Source organism: Schistocerca gregaria, chromosome 1 (genome assembly GCF_023897955.1).
Source record: "Schistocerca gregaria isolate iqSchGreg1 chromosome 1, iqSchGreg1.2, whole genome shotgun sequence".
Lineage (NCBI taxonomy): Eukaryota > Metazoa > Arthropoda > Insecta > Orthoptera > Acrididae > Schistocerca > Schistocerca gregaria.
Genome location: NC_064920.1, coordinates 1,013,845,084 through 1,013,870,256, shown reverse-complemented (window position 1 = coordinate 1,013,870,256; position 25,173 = coordinate 1,013,845,084). Strand labels below are relative to the sequence as shown.

The window sequence follows — 25,173 nt, the reverse complement described above, 5'->3', positions numbered from 1 at the left end:
CCAACGACGAGTGAATAGAACCGTTCATCGTGACAGAAGTGCATCCGTTCCGCAAATTGCTGCAGATTTCAATGCTGGGCCATCAACATGTGTCAGTGTGGTATGCGCTTTCGGAGTCGATGGCCCACTTGTGTACCCTTGATGACTGCACGACTCAAAGCTTTACGCCTCGCCTGGGGCCGTCAACACGACACTGGACTGTTGGTGACTGGAAACATATTGCCAGGTCGGACGAGTCTCGTTTCAAATTGTATCGATCGGATGGACATGTACGGGTATGGAGAGAACCTCATGAATCCATGGACCCTGCATGTCAGCAGGTGACTGTTCAAGCTAGTGGAGGCTCAGTAGTGGTGTGGGGCGTGGGCATTTGGAGTGATATACGACCCCGGGTACGTCTAGATGCGATTATGACAGCCGATACGTACGTCAGCATCCTGTCTGATCACGTGCATCCATTTATGTTCATCGTGTATTCCGATGGACGGTCATTCCAGCGGGGCAATGCGACACCCCCCACGTCCAGAGTGGCTACAGGAAACCCTCTTCTGAGTTTAAACACTTTCGCTGGTCCCCAGCCTCCCCAGAGATGAACATTATTGAGAATATCTGGAATGCCTTGCAATGTGCTGTTCAGAAAAGATCTCCACCCCGTCGTACTCTTACGGAATTACGGACAGGCCTGCAGGGGACATGGTGTCAGTTCCCTCCAGCACTACTTCAGACATTGGTCGAGTCCACGTTGTATTGCGGCATTTCTGCATGCTCGCGGGGGCCCTACACGATGTTACCAGTTTCTTTGGCTCTTCAGTGTAAAAACGAGAAACGTTATGTACATACCACTAAAAACGCTAAGTAATAAGTTTAGCCGCCGTAGATGGTACTACTAGGGCACTGGTCTATGTTTTACACAAAGTTTAATTTCGTTATTGTAGTAGCGTAGGTACATAATTTGCATTCGCACGATTAGGAACGTTGATAGGGGTATGAATGAATACCAATCCGTTCTAGTTCTAACAGGCGATAACGGCTAAATAACACATTGGCTCAATGTACTGTGCCCGTGGAACCGGTACGTCGCTAGTCAGTCAAAAAGATAGCCGTCTGTGTTTACGTTACTCAGGAAAGGAAAACGCATTGGATAAAAGGGATTTTGTCTTTCAGCTGTTGTTTTCTCCATTGCGCGAAAGAGACGTGAAGTCTTGCAGCAGGAGACAGGTAGAAAGGTTGTGCTTGTGATATTTCGGATATTGCTCAGAGTACGAGTGTGGTTTGGCAAGTCTGGTATATTTCCGTAAAAGAATTGAATATTTTTGTTGCGCCTTCATATTGGTAAACTTGATTATTCCACGGATCGTATACGGAATTTCAACAATGTACAGCCTACAGTTCATTGTTGATAGCTGTCTGAATTGGTCAGTGAATCGACTGCTATTGAATATGGAGAAAACCAAGTTTCGTGCTGTTACTAAACATTTCATTTGAAGGATTGCAGTGACGCAGAAAGCAAAACAGAACTGGGTGAAATTCAAAGGGACACTGGACCATCACTGAAGACCATTTACTTTTGGATTACTGAATTTAAACGCGGTCAGTCAAGCACCGAGAAAGAAGCACGCTCCAGCTGTCCGGTCGAGGCCACCACAAAGGAAACCAATGACAAAACTCAAGATATTGTAGTGCAAGACCGCCGAATAAAAATTCCTGAGACTGCTAAGACTGTAGCGAGCGAGTACATAATATCTTGCACAGATGACTGGCAATGAAGAAGCTGCATGCGAGATGGGTGCCGCGACTGCTCACGGTCGTGCACAGTCGGTTCAACATTGCAACGCACTGTCTGGCGATGTTTAATTGCAATCCGCAAGATTTTTTGCGTCGAGTTTTGATTGTTGATGAAAGCTGGATTCACCATTAACTAAAGCGGCAGTCAAAACAATGAAAAAGGATAAGTGAATGTGCACCGAAGAGGGCAAAGACCATTTTGTCAGGTGGTAAAGTGAAGGCTACTGTTTTTTGGGATTCCCAAGGAAAAATCGTCAAGATTACTTGGAAAAAGGCAGAATAATAACTGGACACTTCGAAGTTTCATTGTTGGATCATCTGAAACTTGACGTTGGCTGAAAAAATACCAATGTCGGCACGCAAAAAAGTGCACCATCCCACACACCAGCGGTAACGATGGCGAAAGTGCATGAACTGGGCTTCGAATTGGTTCATCATCCAACCTGTTTACCAGACTTAGTCCCAAGTGACTTCTTCCGAATCCCTAATTTGAAACTTTGGTTTGAGGAAGAAATTTTGATCAAATGAGGAAGTGATAGTTACAGTCAACAAGTATTTTGCACAGTTCGACGAAACCTATTTTTCCGATGGAATGAAAAAGATGGAGTATCGCTGGACTAAGTGTGTATTCCTCAAAGGACACTATGTCAACAGTAACATGAAGTGTTTACGAAGCGAATATTTTTCCTCGCTCTTTTACCAGACTTACCAAGGCACCCTCGTATTGTGGACCGCTAAGAAATTCCACAGATATGGAGTGATGCCAGCGCTCTGGAATACCATAAAAAAAGAAGCGTGACATCTAGTTAGGGCACATATTCAAGGCATTCACATCTGCTCTCTTTCAGCTAGGAAGTTCCCTAGAACTGAAAATTGGAAAGTGTCCATCAAGAAAGGAAATTTGAAAGTACACTACTGGCTTGTGGTCGTGCGGTAGCGTTCTCGCTTCCCGCGCCCGGGTTCCCGGTTTCGATTCCCGGCGCGGTCAGGGATTTACTCTGCCTCGTGATGACTGGGTGTTGTGTGATGTCCTTAGGTTAGTTAGGTTTAAGTAGTTCTAAGTCACTGATGACCATAGATGTTAAGTCCCAAAGTGCTCAGAGGCATTTGAACCATTTTGATTACATTTTCACGCAATTTGGATGCATAGATCCTGAGAAATCAGTACCCAGAACAACTACCTCTCGCCGTAATAACGGCCTTGATACGCCCGGGCATTGAGTCAGAGCTTGGATGGCGTGTACAGGTACAGCTGCCCATGGAGCTTCAACACGACACCACAGTTCATCAAGAGTAGTGACTGGCGTATTGTGCCGAGCCAGTTGCTCGGCCACCATTGACCGGCCATTTTCAAATGCTGAGAGATCTGGAGAACGTGCTGGTCAGGGCAGCAGTCGAACATTTTCTGTATCCGCAAAGGACCTGCAACATGCGGTCGTGCATTATTCTACTGAAATTTGGTCTTTCGCGGGATCAAATGAAGGATAGAGCCACGGGTCGTAACACATCTGAAATGTAACGTCCACTGTTCAAAGTGCGTCAATGCGAACAAGAGGTGACCGAGACGTGTAACCAATGACACCCCATACCATCACGCCGGGTGATACGCCAGTATGGCGATGACGAATACACGCTTCCAATGTGCGTTCACAACGATGTCGCCAAACACGGATGTGACCATCATGACGCTGTAAACAGAATCTGGATTCATCCGAAAAAATTACGTTTTGCCATTCGTGCAGCCAGGTTCGTCGTTGAGTACACCATCGCAGGCGCTCCTGTCTGTGATGCAGCGTCAAGGGTAACCGCAGCTATGGTCTCCGAGCTGATAGTCCATGCTGGTGCAAACGTCGTCGAACTGTTCGTGCAGATGGCTGTTGTTTTGAAAACGTCCCCAACTGTTGACTCAGGGATCGAGACGTGGCTGCACGATCCGTTACAGCCATGCCTGTCATCTCGACTGCTAGTGATACGAGGCCGTTGGGACCCAGCACGGCGTTCCGTATTACTCTCCTAACAGTCATTGGATCTCCACCAACGCGACTAGCAATGTCGCGATACGATAAACCGCAATCGCGATAGGCTACAATCGGACCTTTATCAAAGTCGAAACGTGATGGTACGCATTTCTCCTCCTTACACGAGGCATCGCAACAACGTTTCACCAGGCAACGCCGGTCAACTGCTGTTTGTGTATGAGAAATCGGTTGGAAACGTTCCTCATGTCAGCCAGTTGTAGGTGTCGCCACCGGCGCCAACCTTGTGTGAATGCTCTGAAAAGCTACTAATTTGCAGATCACAGCATCTTCTTCCTGTCTTTTAAATTTCGCGCCTGTAGCACGTCATTTTCGTGGTGTAGCAATATTAATGGCCAGTAGAGTAGATATTCGTGGCGTGAAGAGATTGCCTAGTATTTAGACTACAAAATACAACTGGAACGCGATCACTTTTAATCGAAGTAGGAAGGAGTGGCAATTGGTTGACCACGTGTTGCACACTAACGAGTCATTCTTTTACGGCATACGACCTTGACCGTTAAGGCAGCGCGAGCCAGCACTGTGCTGCCGTAAGCGGCGTGCGACCAGCAGGTATGGAGTCGGACGCCTGTTACGATGTGGAGAAACAGGACACAGTGGACATTGTTTGTATGAACGGGCACGTGGAGTTCCCGATTCTGATTGCGTAATGTGGTACTAGAAGTGTACGGTCCTGGCGTAATATCGGAGGTAACGGTGTTACGGGACGGCTGCCGTTACGAATCGGACGCAGGACTTCAATGGACGATTTGTGGCCATCGATGGCGAGTCCTAGGCGGGCATGACAGGCGTTGAGGTGGAGAATACTGAACGACTGGGACAGTGGGAAACATTTCGCGACATATACATAATCAGTCTCTTCGCAATCACATCCAACGTTTCTCAAATTGGTGTATTTTTGCGAGTTCACTCGCATTGGTACGGAAGATATGAATATCTTTGAAACAATATTTCTGCGGTAGTTGTTTGTTTTGCTTTGCGACGAACTTGCTGTTGCATGGTCGTTGTGTGGAGTGCAGCCTTATATGGAACTGAAAAAGAATGATAAACAGTACAGACAAAAAGAGAATACAGGCTTTTGCAATGTGGTGCTACAGAAAAATGCCGATGATTAAATGGATAGATCGAGTAACTAATGAGTGGGTACTGAGTAGAATTAAGGAACTTTGTGGTACGACTGAAAAAAGAAATAGTTTTGTAATGGAGGGAAGTGTGGGTGCTCAAAATTGTAAAAAATGTGTGTGAAATCTTATGGGACTTAACTACTAAGGCCATCAGTCCCTAAGCTTACACACTACTTAAACTAAATTATCCTAAGGACAAACACACACACACCCATGCCCGAGGGAGGACTCGAACCTCCGCCGGGACCAGCCGCACAGTCCATGACTGCAGCGCCCGAGACCGCTAGGCTAATCCCGTGCGGCCTCAAAATTGTAGCTGGGGTGAAATGGATGCAGGGTTCAGTAGCTTTGCGCAAGGAAGACTGACATGGAAAGCTATACCAAATCAATCTTAGCACTGATGACTGTAGTACCAAACAACAACTATTTACTATCACTAATAAATATATATTAATAATAAACGCTGTGGTATTTCAACTGCAGATTACACACAGTTAGTTGTTCAGTCGAATGTAACATATCCTTAAATGGGACAATAATTTTCACTGTACCGTTTACTGAAATAAGGGACAAATTAAAGTTTAAGTCAGAATACGTTCCAGTGTAAGGAAATGAAATATATCCTGATAAGCGACTGAACCTACTAGGTGTAAGCAGCAGATTTCCAATTAAACTTCGTATTCGTCGCCTTGAACGTCCTCTCAATACGACAGCTGCTACAGTGGTAGTCAAAAGATATGATGTGCTGCATGAAGATGTTGCGCAGTCGAAAGCAAGAGTACATAAAGGTACAAGAAGTTAGTAGTAAGTTCCTGTCAATTTCCAAATACCAGCGTTTTACTTGTTCAGCTAGAAATGAGAATGTATAAAAACGTGTGGTTATTACATTACTTTCTTTGTTAGTTGTGTTCCGTTATTGCATTATACAATCATAGTGTTTCTGGTACGTTTTGTCCACATTCTCGATCGTAATTTGACCAATGAATAAAGCATTACTAAATACTTCTTCAGACATTACTCTACGTTATTTCTTCACGTCTTCGTTTCAAATTTGCTCTTAAAATGCCACAAATTAAGAGTGACTAGTGTCTGCTGTGCATCTGCTACACTTAATGACAAATGTACAGCTACACATTACTAATATAAACAAAGCACGGCGTTCATAACAGACGTTAAAACATTACGTGAAAGTTTAGGCTCCGGACACAGTGAATGTGACACAGAAGCTAGTTGCGACTGAGTCTGGATTTCCACGAAGGTTGAGGAAGAGAAAGGGGCTCATGAGAATGGGACAGTGCGGAACATGGAAGACGGATAGTTTTGGAGACTGAAGAGGAACCTTATTTGGTGAATTTTGATATGAGAATGTGCATGGTGGTGCGACTCTAGAGTTAACTTAGTGAGCTATTGCAGTTTATAGATGTGAGTTTATGATCTTGAGAACTATAAGCATTTTATGTCGCAAGCGCTGATGAAAGCTGGAAATGAGCTGGGTTTTGTAGAGGATGGTCACGCAATGCTGCCAGAGAGAGCTTTCGTTATAAAAGAAATAATTATTATCAGCATCTCAATCTACTTTCCGTTGCCACTCAGAGGCAAGAGGAAAAGGAAAGAGATTAAAGAACCTTAAATTAGTAATCCTCGTATGTGAACCGGAAAGAAGAGTCATTAATTTGTAAAAGGACTCTTATTATTCTATTAACTGCCATTAATTAAAAACGAAAATGGCGACTGGAACGACAAAAACATTCGTGAATTCTGTGTGTTTCTTCTCATTACGTAATAACACTAGAGTTTCTTTCTTGTTTTCTAGGGATCTTCAGTCAAGCGTGGGAACTTCGGGAAGGTTTAAACATTCTGTTCAAAATACGAACGAGGTTTTTCGTAGTCTGACAAATCTTTTAAACTTTTCCTCGAGGTTGATAACGTGAATTACCATTTACATGACAGAGGAGGATATTAATGTAGGGAGATTTACAGTTTACTCTTATACTGATTTTTCTATTGTCTTAATCTTAACCTCTTTCCGTTAAGATGAATCTTGGTCACAAACAAAATATCTATTGCTGTGGACCATCATATCAATTGCTCAGGTTATTTACCTGAATAAACTTGTTTCTTGTCACGATTATTTTGTAGTCTGAATAAGCCTGTGAATAAGAAAGCATTGGTATTCAAATCAGATCAAAAGTCGCTCAGATGGATGTTGGTTATTCTACTGCCACTTAAGAACATGATCATCAGCGCCTTTAAAATATTCCAGTATGCCTATCTCATGGTTTGAAATATGTCAGCTCAAACCAGCGAAATTGGTGCGATGATTCCACAGGGACGCATATTAAAAGTTTTCTTCAGAATGTCGAGCTATATCAACAGAGATAAAATCAATTAATCAGTTACGTTGTCATCTACTAAAATCCAATAACCATTTGGGAAAAATTGCTTAAGACACACTAAGCTATGACGAACTATTCAGCTCGCTGTCTCCGCGGTGGGTGATTAATTAGTGTCTCCGTATTTGAATAAAACTGTACTGATGCTCACCTTGGATATTACTTAATGCAAAGAAAATCAGCTGAACAAAAAGCTAAAACTTTCTGTTTTAGCTTATTAAAACACAAGAGACCGAGATATCCACTCACAGATCATGGACATCCTTTCCTTAACACTCACATCTAGTCTGTCCGTGCACAAGGCCTTCGGCTATTACAAGCACGAAACAAAGCGGCGAGCAGAGGACAGTGAAACAAGCAAGTAATCCTATTAAATCTTATAATTAAATTTTCCTCGAGACATTAGAGTCTCATCTTTATCTACGATAATGATGGAAGCTGAAGAAATGAATTAAAAGTTGTGCCACAGATAGAGCTTGAACCCATGTCTCGTTGCTTACTAGGCATAAATGTTGGTTGCTACACCACCACAGCACTAACAGTTCTGCATGGACTACTCAAGTCCAACGCCTTCTTCAACACAAATCTTAATTCACGTCTTCAGCTTATTTTCGCCTTTTTAGATCGTCACTACACATCACCTACACCTGATGTAAAGTATTTCCCCATGACGTCCAGCGATGGGGTACTATTCCAGTGTTGGAGAGCTTCGGCAATAATGACGCTCTAAAGAGGGGAAAATAAGTCAGTGCAGCAGTGTTAGCTGTAGTGTTGCATTGGTGTAAGGACTCGCTTTCTGCCTACTCAGCAAGGAAAGCCAGGTTCAAGTACCGATCGTTGCACAAATTTTTATTCATGTCTCCAGCTTCCATCATTACAGTATTCCTAATAAACATAGGTCTGGAAAAGAGTGTTTTCCTGATACGCCTTATTTCGACTGAGTATATGAATACGGAGTTCCTGAGGATCCTAATTGCAGATACCCACTTCAGAACAAACACATTAGACCAAGTGTACCACGAGGCCACAATTCAGGTGAAGACGTGGTTTGTTGCGTCTCCTTATCGATGACCATACACGTTCAGAAATGCCAGGTGTGAACGAATCCAATGGCAATCATCAACAATGCGTTCCTGGAATTAATCGACACTATCAACAGACATGGAATACGCCACAGCTTTAAAAAATCCCCACACACAAAAAGAATCCAATGGGTTCAAGTCGAGGGACGTCGATGGGTGTCGCTTTGACGACCGATGCACTAGTTGCCGAAGCTTCACATTATGCATTTCTGAACAGCCACATGAAAGTGTGCCACTATACCAACACGCACATCTTTTCACGATAAGAAACATCATCCAAAACGTAACCTTAGATATTAACAGTGTTGTAACGTTGCAATGACTACACCTGTGCATGGCTCGTATCGGGGAAACCATTGGTTTCCGGACCTATATTTCTTCTTCTTCTTTTTCTTATGCCTTTGTCCCGCATCAGCGCGGGGTCAGCATGGTTACTAACTGATTTGGCACGGTTAACTTAAGGCGTGACCGGATACCCCTGCTGTCGTCACCCTGTTACTCACTGGGACGTAATATGTGTACCCCTACTACCTGTGTCTAGTGTTAATGATGCGGAAGAGGGCGAAAGTTTTCTTAATATTTGCGAATTGTGTAACTGAGGCGGAATTGTGCCAGCTCGGTATTCACCTAGTGGGACGTGGGAAACCGCCTAAAAATCACATCCAGCTTGGTCGACACATAAACCCTCGTCGTTAATCCGCCGGGCGAATTTCATCTGCGGCCGGCGCACTTAACCGTCCCGGAAGCAGCGCTTTAATATGCACGGTTATGCTGTCGGGTGATTTCCGGTCCTATGTTTATTGAAATTCTTTGTTTCTTCCATTGTCTTCTACCTACCCCTTTCTTTTGTACCTATAATAGCCAGAAACCAGTATACAGAGTGCAAGAAAAATGTATGGCCGAACTTTCAGGACACATCTCCACACGTGGAAGAAGAATCTGAATTATACGGACAAAGGTCCTAAAACGCTTTATTTCCTTGTGAGAACCCATTCCTACAATTCTTTGAAGCGCGTTAATCATGGATGCACGCAAGAACTGAACGCAATGGCATATGACATCAAACTCTCTTACGAGTAATGTTTGCAAAAAGGAGCGGTACACAATGCAGATGGTTCAAATGGCTGTGAGCACTATGAGACTCAACTTCTGAGGTCAGCAGTCCCCTAGAATTTAGAACTACTTCAACCTAACTAACCTAAGGACATCACACACATCCATGCCCGAGGCAGGATTCGAACCTGCGACCGTAGCGGTCGCGCGGTTCCAGACTGTAGCGCCTAGAACCGCTCGGCTACCCCGGGTGGCTACACGATGCAGAGATTCCTTCTTTCCGCACTGTGGGAGGCTGAGAAATCATTCGTAACACTAGAGTCATACATCAGCGCATCCGTACTTCAGTAAGCTAAAGATGCTGTAAACACGTTTTAAGAGAAGTTCTGCAATCTTATGCGTGAACAGTAGGGAGGTTAAACTGGTTGGCCATGGGAAGTTGAGGAAACACCTACAGACGATGGGTGTAGAGGAAGAAGCCGCTTAGTGTAGACTATGTAGTGGGGGCATGAGACCACACCATCATTTAATCTTCCAGTGCGAAGCATTGGACGTCAAGAGACACAGAATATTGGAGCCCTTAATACTGAAGAAATTGAATCTAATAAATAATTATTAGGTTCGTGCATAAGTTTTTGTTTTGCATGTTGGTATTTCGTTTGTTACGAGTTTATTTATCTATTGTCATTTTTGATTTGTAGCTCACTGTTGCTATTTGAGTTTTTGTCATTTGGAGGTAGTGAGTGGAGCCGTACACGCTAGAAAATGTAGTGCCAAGTGGAGAAATTGGAACGTTTCCGACATATTCTTTTTGGCTATAAGCACTATGGGACTTAACATCTGAGGTCATCATCCCCTAGACTTAGAACTACGTAAACCTAAGACACACATCCATGCCCGAGCCAGGATTCGAACCTGCGACCGTAGCAGCCGCGTGCTTCCGGACGGAAGCGCCTAGAGCCGCTCGGCCACAGAGTCCGGCGACATATTCTTCTGTTTAAGTTCAATAGATGCGTGACTGCAGCAGAGACAGCCGGAAACATTTGCGCTGAGTATGGGGATATGCCATTGGACAGAGCACGGCAAGGAAATGGTTTGCTCGTTTTAAGGAGGCTCGTTACGATATTACTGACTCTCCACGTTCAGGAAGACCTTCGAGATTTGATGAAAATAATTTAAAAGCATTAATCCACAATGATCCACGTCATTGTGCTCGAGAACTGGTAAACGTGATGAACTGTGATCATTACACCATCGTCCTATATTTTCAAGCAATGGGGAAGGTTCAAAAATAGGATGTATGGATACCGCATGCTCGAAGCTAAACTCAGAAAAATCTGTGGGATAGCCATATGTGCATCTCTGCTTCCTCGTCAGGATTGGCTCGTGAACAACATCAACTATTCCTATCCTGTATCTTTACTAGTGACGAAAAATGGTGTCTTTATGCTAACATAAGGGAAAGAAAGGAATGGTTGAGCCCAAACAAAGCAGCAACTTCCCATACAGAGACCTGAGCACATGCATAAAATATAATGTTATGCAGTGGTTGAACAGCGACTGTGTGATGTTTCCTCGAGGTGTAACCATCACTGCTGGCATTTATTCTCAACAATTGAGACGTCTTGCAGACGCAGTCCAAGAACAACGATCAGGAAGAGTGCACAAAGTGATGCTAATTCACGATAACGCCCGCCCGCATTCTGCTAGACTGACTAAAAACGCTGTACAAGAGTTTGGCTGGGAAACCCTTTCGCACCCATCTTATTCATCTGATCTTGCGCCCTCAGATTTTCACCTTTTTCGCTCTTTATCGAACAACCTTCAAGGAAGTTTGCAAGATCCCCTCGCTTCTAAACTGATACTGTTACTACTCAGCTTAGCCGCGAGTCCGTAGAGTATGGTATATGTGACGTACAGTATGACTGGTCAGCATTTCCACCCGGAATTTGCGAGTGTAAGTCGGACCTTCCTTGATCCGCCTTGGTGGGTCGTGTGGTCGGATTTCCTCCTACCTGTGCGCTGTGCAGCTCTAGTATATGTCGTCGCGTGCAGATCTTCATTGGCGCATTGGATGTCTGTCGGTGGAAGCTAATTTTCTGAAATTGCTGTCGATCAACTTTGGGGTATCTACACTCCTGGAAATGGAAAAAAGAACACATTGACACCGGTGTGTCAGACCCACCATACTTGCTCCGGACACTGCGAGAGGGCTGTACAAGCAATGATCACACGCACGGCACAGCGGACACACCAGGAACCGCGGTGTTGGCCGTCGAATGGCGCTAGCTGCGCAGCATTTGTGCACCGCCGCCGTCAGTGTCAGCCAGTTTGCCGTGACATACGGAGCTCCATCGCAGTCTTTAACACTGGTAGCATGCCGCGACAGCGTGGACGTGAACCGTATGTGCAGTTGACGGACTTTGAGCGAGGGCGTATAGTGGGCATGCGGGAGGCCGGGTGGACGTACCGCCGAATTGCTCAACACGTGGGGCGTGAGGTCTCCACAGTACATCCTTGTTGTCGCCAGTGGTCGGCGGAAGGTGCACGTGCCCGTCGACCTGGGACCGGACCGCAGCGACGCACTGATGCACGCCAAGACCGTAGGATCCTACGCAGTGCCGTAGGGGACCGTACCGCCACTTCCCAGCAAATTAGGGACACTGTCGCTCCTGGGGTATCGGCGAGGACCATTCGCAACCGTCTCCATGATGCTGGGCTACGGTCCCGCACACCGTTAGGCCGTCTTCCGCTCACGCCCCAACATCGTGCAGCCCGCCTCCAGTGGTGTCGCGACAGGCGTGAATGGAGGGACGAATGGAGACGTGTCGTCTTCAGCGATGAGAGTCGCTTCTGCCTTGGTGCCAATGATGGTCGTATGCGTGTTTGGCGCCGTGCAGGTGAGCGCCACAATCAGGACTGCATACGACCGAGGCACACAGGGACAACACCCGGCATCATGGTGTGGGGAGTGATCTCCTACACTGGCCGTACACCTCTGGTGATCGTCGAGGGGACACTGAATAGTGCACGGTACATCCAAACCGTCATCGAACCCATCGTTCTACCACTCCTAGACCGGCAAGGGAACTTGCTGTTCCAACAGGACAATGCACGTCCGCATGTATCCCGTGCCACCCAACGTGCTCTAGAAGGTGTAAGTCAACTACCCTGGCCAGCAAGATCTCCGGATCTGTCCCCCATTGAGCATGTTTGGGACTGGATGAAGCGTCGTCTCACGCGGTCTACACGTCCAGCACGAACGCTGGTCCAACTGAGGCGCCAGGTGGAAATGGTATGGCAAGCCGTTCCACAGGACTACATCCAGCATCTCTACGATCATCTCCATGGGAGAATAGCAGCCTGCATTGCTGCGAAAGGTGGATATACACTGTACTAGTGCCGACATTGTGCATGCTCTGTTGCCTGAGTCTATGTGCCTGTGGTTCTGTCAGTGTGATCGTGTGATGTATCTGACCCCAGGAATGTGTCAATAAAGTTTCCCCTTCCTGGGGCAATGAATTCATGGTGTTCTTATTTCAATTTCCAGGAGTGTATTTACTCGAAATTAACATTCAGAATGCCGTAAAATCACTTTTATTCCTATTAGATCAATAATGAAACACTCATGTCACAAACTACTCGTAACCGAGAGCATGGCTAACATCGAAAAAGACAGGAAGGGCTCTTAACGCCGACTGCCGACTTTGGCGCGCAGTCCGTATCTCATACTAGTTTCGTCATAGTTCGTGGATTTCCGAACAAGTTCGTACTTACTAAGATATGCATTTGTTAATGAACGGGTGTGAATTTTAACGAGGCAAAATTATGATAAATAGCTTTAAACATCCAGAGGCTTCTCCTAGTATTCATGTTGTCATAAATGACTTTAATTATTAAATATGAATACACAAAAACGTGACTTTGGCGCCAAGATGGCGGTACTTCCGGTCATGTGTATTTCCCAGGGTGACGCTTGCTGCTACGGTCCAGCACCGAGCTCCACCCCACTACACGCGACTTATGGTCGCTTCGTCACCTAGCCAGCCAGCGTGGGAAATACTCTCCGACTCATGGCCGGCTACGGACTTCATCACTTCCTAACTATCGTGAATACATCAATAAGAGACAATAATTTATTAAATGTTAAAAATGTCTTCCTCACGTAAGAGGCACCTTACGACTTCCTTTCGGGACGAAAATGAGCTCCGAATATGGCTCGACAAGTTCTTCGCCTCAAAATAACATATTTTCTACAGTTGCGGAAGCGAAAAGTTACCTCAGCGTTGACAAACTACTGTAAATAGTGGAGGTGAATACATTGATGACTAGTCTCTGTTACATTTATCTGTTGTGCTTATTGTTGGAAAAACGCTACGAACTTAGATTAGATTAGATTAATACTTGCTCCATAGATCATGAATACGGCACTTCGTAATGGTGTGGATCGTGTCAGGTTAATAAAAGATGTCTGTACAAGATATTACATTACACAAAATATTGCATGACACTAATGTTTTAAGTTTTTTTCTCTTAATTTATATCTAAAAATTCAGCCAATCAGTAGAAGGAGTTGTCATCTAGAAATTCTTTGAATTTATTTTTAAATGTTAGTTGGCTATCTGTCAGGCTTTTGATGCTGTTTGGTAGGTGACCAAAAACTTTTGTGGCAGCATAATTTACCCCTTTCTGTGCCAAAGTCAGATTTAACCCTGCATAGTGAAGATCATCCTTTCTCCTGGTGTTATAGCTATGCACACTGCTATTACTTTTGAACTGGGTTGGATTATTAACAACAAATTTCATAAGTGAATATATATACTGTGAGGTTACTGTGAGGATCCCTAGATACTTAAGTAAATGTCTGCAGGATGACCGTGGGTGGGCTCCGGCAATTATTCTGATTACACGTTTTTGAGCAATGAATACTTTTCTACTCAACGATGAATTACCCGAGAATATGATGCTATACGAAAGCAGTGAATGAAAGTAGGCACAGTAAGCCAATTTACTGAGATTCGTATCACCAAAATTCGCAATAACCCTAATAGCATACGTAGCTGAACTCAGACGTTTCAGCAGACCATCAATGTGTTGCTTCCAGTTTAACCTCTCACCAAGGGACACACGTAAAATTTTTGAAAATTCTGCCTTAGCTACAGACTTCTGTTCAAAGTCTATATTTATTACTGGAGTTGTGCCATTTACTGTACGGAACTGTATATACTGTGTTTTATCAAAATTTAAAGACAGTCCGTTTGCTGAGAAACACTTTATAATTTTGTGAAAAATATCATTTAGAATTCATCACTTAGTTCTTGGTTTTTGGATGTTATTACTATACTTGTATCATCAACAAAAAGAACTAACTTTGCATCTTCATCAATGTGGAATGGTAAGTCATTAATGTATATCACGAACAGTAAAGGACCTAAGACCGAACCCTGTGGGACCCCGTACCTTCATAGCCCCCCAGTTTGAGGAATCAGCTGTTGTTTTAAAAATTACATGAACCACTTATTTCAACTTTCTGCATTCTTCCAGTTAAGTATGAATTAAACCATTTGTGCACTGCCCCACTCAAACCAACCCAATGGTAAAGCATCTTCTACTACTCTTTAAGGGTATCATCTGGCTTTACTAGAATCTGTGGCGAGAAACAGCACAATAAACTCAATTTCGGTGCGGGCAGTAGCGGGCTAAGACCGCTGTTGTTTAGTCTCGCTGCGCAAATGAATCAACAGACGCAGAGGGCGAGTGCGCCGTGCCTACCTGTTTGCCGTCTTCTATCAGGCGCTCCTCCGGCGATGCGGAAACGGCGGTGGAGTCGGCGGGCGGCGCGGCCTTCTCGCAGACGGTGGCGTGCAGCTTCATTGCTGGGCACCTGCTAGCTGGTGGCTGGTAGCTGGGACCTGGAACACAGCCAGCGGGCAGCGCGCTGTCAGACCACACCGGCTGTTGCACTTGACCAGCTGGCCGCGATTGCGCCTGGGAGGCAGCCGCCGGCCTGCGGCCGGCCCGTGACGAAACCCGGGGCGCGGCTTTCTCCCGCCAGCAGCCGAGTTGCTGCAACGCGACACGCCGGCCGGCGTCATCACGCTACTGTCGCGTAAGGCACTTAAGTGTACTGATGCGCCGCGAGTACATACTACACAGTTATCAGCCGCCAGGAATCGCGGCGCTCAGTCCATTGAACACATTTCCATTAAAAAGCCACAGAACAGCACAATCCATCTCACGAAAACACTTAAGGGGGGTAGTACGTCAGACGGGACGACTTGGAGCAGGAGAGGCACCGCAGGAAACTTTATTTTCTACTGTCTATACTTTTACAAATAAATTCATACAATTTCGTCAGCATGATGTAATGTCTCTTGCAGCGGTCTCTCCGCGATATGATCAGAAATTTTATAAATTATATAACTCAGTGCAAAATACTAACACGAATTCTTTACAGACGAATGGAAAAACTGGTAGATGCAGACCTCGGGGAGGATCAGTTTGGATTCCGTCGAAATGTTGGAACACGTGAGGCAATACTGACCGTACGACTTATCTTAGAAGAAAGATTAAGAAAAGGCGAACCTACGTTTCTAGCATTTGTAGACTTAGAGAAAGTTTTTGACAATGTTGACTGGAATACTCTTTTTCAAATTCTAAAGGTGGCAGGGGAAAAATACAGGGAGCGAAAGGCTATTTATAATTTGTACAGAAACCAGATGGCAATCATAAGAGTCGAGGGGCATGAAAGGGAAGCAGTGGTTGGGAAAGGAGTGAGACAGGGTTGTAGCCTCTCCCCGATGTTATTCAATCTGTATATTGAGCAAGCAGTAAAGGAAACAAAAGAAAAATTTGGAGTAGGTATTAAAATTCATGGAGACGAAGTAAAAACTTTGAGGTTCGCCGATGACATTGTAATTCTGTCAGAGACGGCAAAGGACTTGGAAGAGCAGTTGAACGGAATGGACAGTGTCTTGAAAGGAGGATATAAGATGAACATTAACAAAAGCAAAACGAGGATAATGGAATGTAGTCAAATTAAATCGGGTGATGCTGAGGGAATTAGATTAGGAAATGAGACACTTAAAGTAGTAAAGGAGTTTTGCTATTTAGGAAGTAAAATAACTGATGATGGTCGAAGTAGAGAGGATATAAAATGTAGACTGGCAATGGCAAGGAAAGCGTTTCTGAAGAAGAGAAATTTGTTAACATCGAATATAGATTTATGTATCAGGAAGTCGTTTCTGAAAGTATTTGTTTGGAGTGTAGCCATGTATGGAAGTGAAACATGGACGATAACTAGTTTGGACAAGAAGAGAATAGAAGCTTTCTAAATGTGGTGCTACAGAAGAATACTGAAGATAAGGTGGATTGATCACGTCACTAATGAGGAGGTATTGAATAGGATTGGGGAGAAGAGAAGTTTGTGGCACAACTTGACTAGAAGAAGGGATCGGTTGGTAGGACATGTTTTGAGGCATCAAGGGATCACAAATTTAGCACTGGAGGGCAGCGTGGAGGGTAAAAATCGTAGAGGGAGACCGAGAGATGAGTACACTAAGCAGATTCAGAAGGATGTAGGTTGCAGTAGGTACTGGGAGATGAAGCAGCTTGCACAGGATAGAGTAGCATGGAGAGCTGCATCAAACCAGTCTCAGGACTGAAGACAACAACAACAACACGTATCTCGAAATATCTCTTCTTATCTTAACGATCCCTAAACTTTAATATACGATGATTATCATTGCAAAGTAGTTTCAACCCCTATTATTCCTTGGAGCGTGCATTTACTCCATGGGATAGCTTCTCTGCTATCTATGTTTTCTCATATGAAAAGAACGATTCATATCTTGCCGATTAGCCGTTAAAGAACGAAGATGTATATGCATGTATTGTTGAGCTAGTCGCCATCTTGATGAGATTCTGTATGAGAGGGAATTTAATACATGAACTAAATTAAAGTAAGTGTGTTCGCGTATTATTTAACTGATTATTATTGACAGTGTGTGCTTACTACGCTGTGTTGCACGGAATCAGTGGGGAATGTCTGATTTACACTGGACGAATCTGCCGTTCTGTACGCTCAAGATATCCAGTTTATTAGTTTCAATAAATGGGTTAACACAGTCTTACCAGCAGATCTCCGGTCTTCCCCATGTGATCACCGAAAGGTAATAATTATTACAAATGTTTTCAGGAGATCGACTGACACTTTTCGTCGCACCGAGGCTTCGAAATTGCTTCACTGCCTTATGGAATTTAAGTTAAGCTCAGTTTAATCATGATAGAACAGTATTGCACTGTGTGAATGTGATAAGCCTGCTTTGTGAATGAAAGTTCGCTTAATATACGCATGATTTTTACTATCCTGATCAGTGAAGCTAAATCAGGCCGGTGTGAGAGAGATTTTTAAATTTCAGATCCCACAAAAAATATTAAAATGACGAGGAAGGATTCAGGATTCACACTCATAGCAGTGGAAATGCAAAAACATAACAAAATAATTTTTTTATATATGAAATTTCATCATTTTTTCACTTACTGTTGGCTGCATTTGTTGCTATAGGTACATTTTTCTTCACAAGCAATAGAGATTCATTGATGAATTTTGGACAGCATACAAACCATACTTACAGGTGTCTGATACTCTAGAATTTTCCAAATCTATTAAAAACTGTGGTAAAAATGGAGATAATTAACTACAAAATTTTATTTTTTTCTAAACATAAAGTTTAAGACGTTACAGCTCATTCATTTTTTTCATAAATTAAATAGATTCTGCAGTTTCAGACACCTCTAAGCATGGTTTGTATGCTGTGCAAAATTCATCGAACAGTCTCTCTTACTTATGAAGGAAAGTGTACCTATAGCAACAAATGCAGCCAATAGTAAGTGAAAAAATGATGAAATTTCACATGTAAAAAAATTATTTTGTTATGTTTTTGAACCTCCGCTGCTACGAGTGTGAATCCTGAATCCTTCCTGGTCACGCTGACAAAGTTTTATGAATTTACTTGCAAAACTATAGACAGTGGAAATTAAAATGTCCTGTGGTGCCTCTCCTGCTCCAAGTCGGCTCGTTTGACGTCCTACCCCTCTTAATCACTTAGGTTGCGTCGTAGGTAAAGCAGGTAGAAGACTCAAGTGCATTTGTAGCAACTGGGAAAATGACGTCACTTACAAAACACGCCTGTGAACCACCGGTGGACCAAAGAGACAGAATACCACAGAGAGGCAACATCGTTACGAGAGTGAAGCAAACTGAACAACCTTCTGTTATGTTCTGAGTATCCAAAACAGAGGGGCATAGTACACGATAGTGCTTAAGGAAATTACGAAAACTAGGGTAGAATAATGAATTCACGTATTCGCGTAAAGTTAAACACATTGAAGTTCTTTCTACGCTAGTGTATAGCACAAATGTACAAAACCACTGACAGATAACATTTTTACTCTGTACGCACTTGAAATAAGATACATCTACATCTATATGGATACTCTGCAAATCACATTTAAGTGCCTGGCAGAGGGTTCATTAAACTACCTTCACAATTCTCTATTATTCCAATCTCGAACAGCACGCGAAAAGAATGAACAACTATATATATCCGTACGAGCTCTGATTTCCCTTATTTTATCGTGGTCATCGTCGATGTCGACAAAATATTTTCGTATTCGGAGGAGAAAGTTGGTGATTGGAATTTCGTGAGAAAAAAAAATGGCTCTGAGCACTATGGGACTTAACATCTGTGGTCATCAGTCCCCTGGAACTTAAAACTACTTAAACCGAACTAACCTAAGGACATCACACACATCCATGCCCGAGGCAGGATTCGAACCTGCGACCGTAGCGGTCGCGTGGTGCCAGACTGTATCGCCTAGAACCGCTCGGCCACCCCGGCCGGCCGCTCCCTAATCTTACCCGAAATCGACTTCTACTACTTTTTCAATTATTCTGTAAATAATTCATGTTAAAATTTTGTAACCACGACTTATTAAACCAATAGTTCGATAATTTTCACACTTGTCAGCAACTGCTTCCTTTTAAATTGGAATTATTACATTCTTCTTGAAGTGTGGGGGTATTTCACCTGTCCCATACATCTTGCACACCAGGTGGGATAATTTTGTCATCGCTGGCTCTGCCAAGACTGTCAGTGGTTCTGACGAAATGTTGTCTACTCTCGGGGCCCTCTTTCCACTAAGGTCTTTCAGAGCTCTGTCAAATTCTTCTCGCAGTATCATATCTTCCATCTCAGGTTAATCCAAGTCCACTTCCATTTCTATAATAGTGCCTTCAGCTTCATCTTCCTGCACAGCCCCTCTATATGCTCCTTCCACCTTTCAGATTTCTCTTCTTACACCTCCCATAAATCTGATTGCCAATGTCACGTTGTATGGCAACTTGGAAACCCTGATCCGCTGACACGCGGATGCCAGCACATCAGATATTCTATACGCCTCCGAACACTCCGCATCTTTTCCCTCTAATTGTTTTAACGCCTTCTACTCTCAGAAGAGGCAAAATGTGCATCTTAGTTATATGTAGTTTGCCTGGTATATCAATTTTCAGCAGTGTTTGTCCATTTGGTTTTGTGCAGTGACTAATCCGTAGGATTTAGTGTGAGTCATAGCTTGAACAGTGGGTTTTCGTGAAGGAGCAGAGAGTGTCACGCGTGCTGTAGAATCGGGCACAAAGAAGAGAAAGCGCGTCGCCGGAAGAGGGCTCTGCTTGTTGAGGATGGGAACTGGGACGCTTTGTCGGCAATAAAAACTGAACAAGCGGACCAGCTGGAGACAGCACCGCTAACGATTAAGTTACACTGTTCATCAGGCAACATACGACAAACGTCAGACTGGCAGGAAGCGTACTGAACTGAGGTGACAAAAGTCTTGGGATGCACATGTACAGATGGTGGTACACAAGGTATAAAAGGGTAGTGCATTTGACGGAGCTGTCATTTCTTCTCAGGCGTTTAGCGTGAAAAGGTTTCCGACGTGATTATGGCGGCACGACGGGAATTAACTGATTTTGAATGCGGAAAGGTAATTGGAGCTAGACGCATCGGACATTCCATTTCGGAAATCGTATTCCGAGATCCACAGCGTCAAGAAGGTGCCTAGAATACCACAATTCAGGCATTACCTCTCACCAGGGACAACGCAGCGGCTGACGGGTTTCACTTAACGACCGAGAGCAGCGGTGCTTTTGAATTGAGTTTTCAGTGCTAAAAAACAAGCAGCATTGGATGTAATAACTGCAGAAATGAATATGGGACGTACGAGGAACGTATCCGTTAGGATAGTGCGGCGAAATGTGGCCTTAAAGGGCTATGGCAGCAGTGTCTAACTCATTAATTTGCAACCACACAATACTCCAGAAAAATGCTAAAACGTAGTGCTGCACAGTATGCCAAAGAAATGGTCAGTTACCCGATAACCCATCGTCAATCACTATCTCATATCGAATAAAGTATGCAAACGAAATCTATAATAGTACATGTATGCAGGCAAAATACTGTCGTCTCACAGCTTCATTCTAAATTTTCTTTTATAATAAGCCATGGCTAGTGTCAAACACGCATCCTTTTTCAATTGGGAGGCGCCTATTCATTAAGGACGTGTGGAAGCACGGGTTGCTTTATTGCTTGATAAAACTAAAAATTAACAGCTGCCTTCGTCATTCAGTAACCTTTTTATGTAGAGTAACACAGACGTGACCGATCACTTAGGTGCCTGTTCAACACAAAACAACTGAGCATTCTCATTCTGTAGGTAAGGGGAACGAGGTATTACGTCACCATTATTAACGATGACCATTATTAATGATGAGAGTTCATTCACAAAAGCATACCAAATTTTATATTTGAAAGAAGAAATTATTCGTTTTCTGTTGGAGGAATTCGCATACGGAGGGAAGGAGAGAGAGAGACAGTTAGAGAGAGAGGGGAGGGGGGAGGGAAGAAGAAAACAATGGAGGTTACAGATGATCATTTCACAGCTTTGCCTAACATCGTTGATATCAACTATAGAGAAAGGGAGACGCAACGAGAATGCCATAATAACGTCAACGTTTTATAAAAAGTTTGATGGTTATTTACAGGTTCCAGAACGCTCACATTCAATGTAAACTGCGGTACTCTATGAAGTTTACTACGATTGTTCCAGAAAGAGTGTATATAACAGCTATATGAAACAATATCGTGCAGTACAGACGGTCACGTTCTTGCAATACATATCAAACCTGCCCTCTATGCAATTATGGAGATCGCAGTACTGTTAAAAATTATGAAAAAAAATCTATTTTCTAATTTCAGTATTTTTAGGGTTTCGTGCCTCAATCTGCAAGAACAGCACTTATATAAGATCGCTTTGTTGTTCATTTGTTTGTCTGTCTGTCCGACTGTTAACAACCTTTTTTTTTCCTCAGGAACCAGTCGACGTATCAAGTTCAAATTTATGTCACATATTAAGGTTTATAATCATTTGGCAGTGTAACAATTTTAAGCTTCAAGTCATGCAATCAAAAGATATGGCCATTTATATCACATATTCTGATACTTGCAAAGTCACTCAATAAAATCTAAAGGGTTCTTTCCGTTGAATCATGAAATTTGACAAGAAGCAATGTTTCACAGTACAAGTGAAGGAGAAAAATCTGAAAATTGTTAATTTATAATTATGTAAAACGAAAAAAATATTTTTTTGTCTTTCACATTCGTCTGTCTGTCTGCCCGTTTGTTAGGACCCCTTTTTCTCTGTGAAAGGTTGGCGTATCAAGTTCAAATTTTTGTCACATACTAAAATCTATGATCCCTTGCCAGCGTAGAACAGTTGAGCTTCTAAGTCAATTCAATCAAAAGATTCTGCCATTTATGTCAAATATTTTGAAACTCGCAAACTCGTTCATCAAAACCTATTAGGGTACTATCTGTCGAGGTAGAATCACGAAATTTGGTAAGACTCACGGTTTGTACTGTACAAGTAAATTTAAAAAATCTGAAAATTGTTAAATTGTAATCATATCAAACAAACATTTCTTTTCGCTATTAGAACATAAATTGCATCCATCATTTGTCAAAAGCATAATATGTGGACATTACTGCATGCAAAAATAAAATGTAAGTTGTAGTCATGTTTTAGTAAGTAAATAAAGAAATAGTTTTATTAAATCGTCTATATCTACACGTTTAAACTGAATTCCCCTGCACGCTTCTTTTGTATGTCTTGGATAGTCTGAGAAACTACTGTAGAGATTTTGATCCGGTCTTGGAATTCCCAGGACCGATATCTTGCCAGCAGCAGAATCGAAAACAGGGAAAAATCGTTGAGATTCTCTACTCCCAGGATGGATGAATTATATATGTAATTAAATTTGCGCGGACCCTCAGCGCGTGAGTCCTATTTGCATTTGGCCAACTTTTTGCTTAGATGAAAGGATAACACACAACGTATTACACATGGAAGAAATAAATGCCTTGTGAACCAGTCTCACCAGCCGTCTACTCCCAAAAGATACATGTCAACATTAATATGGAACCTACCACTTTTCCAGAATGCGATTTTCACTCTGCATCGGAGTGTGCGCTGATATGAAACTTCCTGGCGATTAAATCTGTGTGCCGGACCGAGACTCGAACTCGGGACCTTTGCCTTTCGCGGCCAAGTGCTCTACCAGGAGAGCTTCTGTAAAGTTTGGACGGTAGGAAACGAGGTACTGGCGGAAGTAAAGCTGTGAGGAGGGACCGGGAGTCGTGCTTGGATAGCTCAGTTAGTAGAGCACTTGTCCGCGAAAGACAAAGATCCCGAGTTCGAGTCTCGGTCCGGCACACAGTTTTAATCTGCCAGGAAGTTTCTACAAATTCTCCATTAATTAAAAGAAGTATGTTACTTAAAAAATCAAGTAATATAGATAATGTATGTGGTGCAGATGTGATTTCGAAAAACATGTAGTTGTAATGATGGCCCTTAGTCAGTGGCGTTGAGTTTGCGATTCATCCGAAAGAGGCTAGATCCGGTATGCTATACTATCGCAGTTTCAGGTTGATGAACTGATTATGACTGTGCCCAGGCTGTAAAGGCAGCGAACGTACACAGCCTGTTTCAAGAGGAATGGTAAATATTTTAATAAGTGATAATTCGAATAAAATGTTCCGTACAATATGTGTCCAATTCTTATTGGTTATAGACACACAGCTGTTAGGCAGTAGGCCGCGGTGGTCTCGCGGTTCTAGGCGCGCAGTCCGGAACCGTGCGACTGCTACGGTCGCAGGTTCGAATCCTGCCTCGGGCATGGATGTGTGTGATGTCCTTAGGTTAGTTAGGTTTAAGTAGTTCTAAGTTCTAGGGGACTAATGACCACAGCAGTTGAGTCCCATAGTGCTCAGAGCCATTTGAACCATTTTTGTTAGGCAGTAAACCAGACATTACCAGAAAAAGTAAAGCAAAGGCAAGTGATTAAGTTCAAATTTCATTTTCATAAATCCTGCCTTCGACTTCTACGTACTTTTGAATTCTATTGGCAACATCACGTGTAGATCTTGTGACATCGTTTTGGAGCTCGTTTAGGAGGGTAGCGCTATTCATAAGCTGACTTTGCCTTTAAAACGTTTCCACAGACAAAAATATGAAGCATTAAGGATTGGGACCTTGGTGGCCAAAAGACATGACGTGAGCAAACGGATGCAAACTTATGATTATTCTGTAGCTCGCATGTAAGTATTTGCAGAGGGTGCTTAGAACCATTCTCAGACTAAGCTAGTTCTCTAACGTCCCACTCTCGAATAGCACGTAGGATAAAGACAGAAAATATTTCCGTGTGACCTCTAATTTCTCTTCGTTTATCACGATCATTTCTCACTACGTAGGTGGGAACCAACAAAATATTTTAGCATTCGTAGGAGAAAGGTGGCGATGGTAATTTCATACGAATTTCTTGGGGCAGCGAAAAACGCTTTTGTTTGAATGATTGCCACCCTCAACTCGCTCATCATATCCATAACGCTCACTTCTACTCTGCGATAATACAAAACGAGCTGCCCTTCTTTCAAATTTCCCGATGTCCTCCAACAATCCTATCTGATACGGACACCATACCGCACAGTAATACTCCAGAAGAAGGCGGAGAAGCGTAGTGCGGATCTATTGTCTTTTCTATGTGATGGAACTAATTTAAATTGTTCATAACTGTAATCCATAGGTATTTAAGTGAAACGACAACCATTATATTTTTGTGTACTTATCGTGTAATCGTGAAATTTAACGTAATGTTTTTAGTACTCATGTGGAGGACCTCATACGTTTCATTGTTCAGGGCAACTTACACTTCTCGCATCAATCTTGTCTGTAACATTATTTTATTACTTCTGTGCTTCAGACGATATTTTGAGACGGTAAACGACAGCATCATCTGCAAACAATCTAAATCGTCTCCGTAGGTTAAGAACAGCAGAGGACTTGGGGAACTACAGACATAGCTTCGGTCTCATCAGGCGACTTCCCGTCAGTTATTACCAACTGGTACATTTCCACTCGCAGTAAAAAGTTACGAGTAACGAACCGGTTTTGACTCCACCGCCTGGCTGTCGCTTCAGTAGGGCAGATATGCACCTTTACATATCCGTTAACTGAAAAGTGGACCCTGTTTATCCTCAGGACGTCTAACGACTAGTTCACATTATTTACCATTGGTAGAAAACAC

The 25,173-nt window shown here is 43.2% G+C and overlaps 1 protein-coding gene across 1 annotated transcript in view; it reads right to left on the bottom strand.

Moving 5' to 3' along the window:
- Positions 1-25,173, bottom strand: part of LOC126278814 (progestin and adipoQ receptor family member 3-like) — a 202,857-nt gene that overhangs the window by 114,027 nt on the left and 63,657 nt on the right. The window contains exon 2 of the mRNA XM_049979096.1: positions 15,246-15,385. Within this exon, the coding sequence (XP_049835053.1) occupies positions 15,246-15,347 (102 nt within the window). The 5' untranslated portion in view covers positions 15,348-15,385. The remainder of the gene's footprint in view (positions 1-15,245; positions 15,386-25,173) is intronic.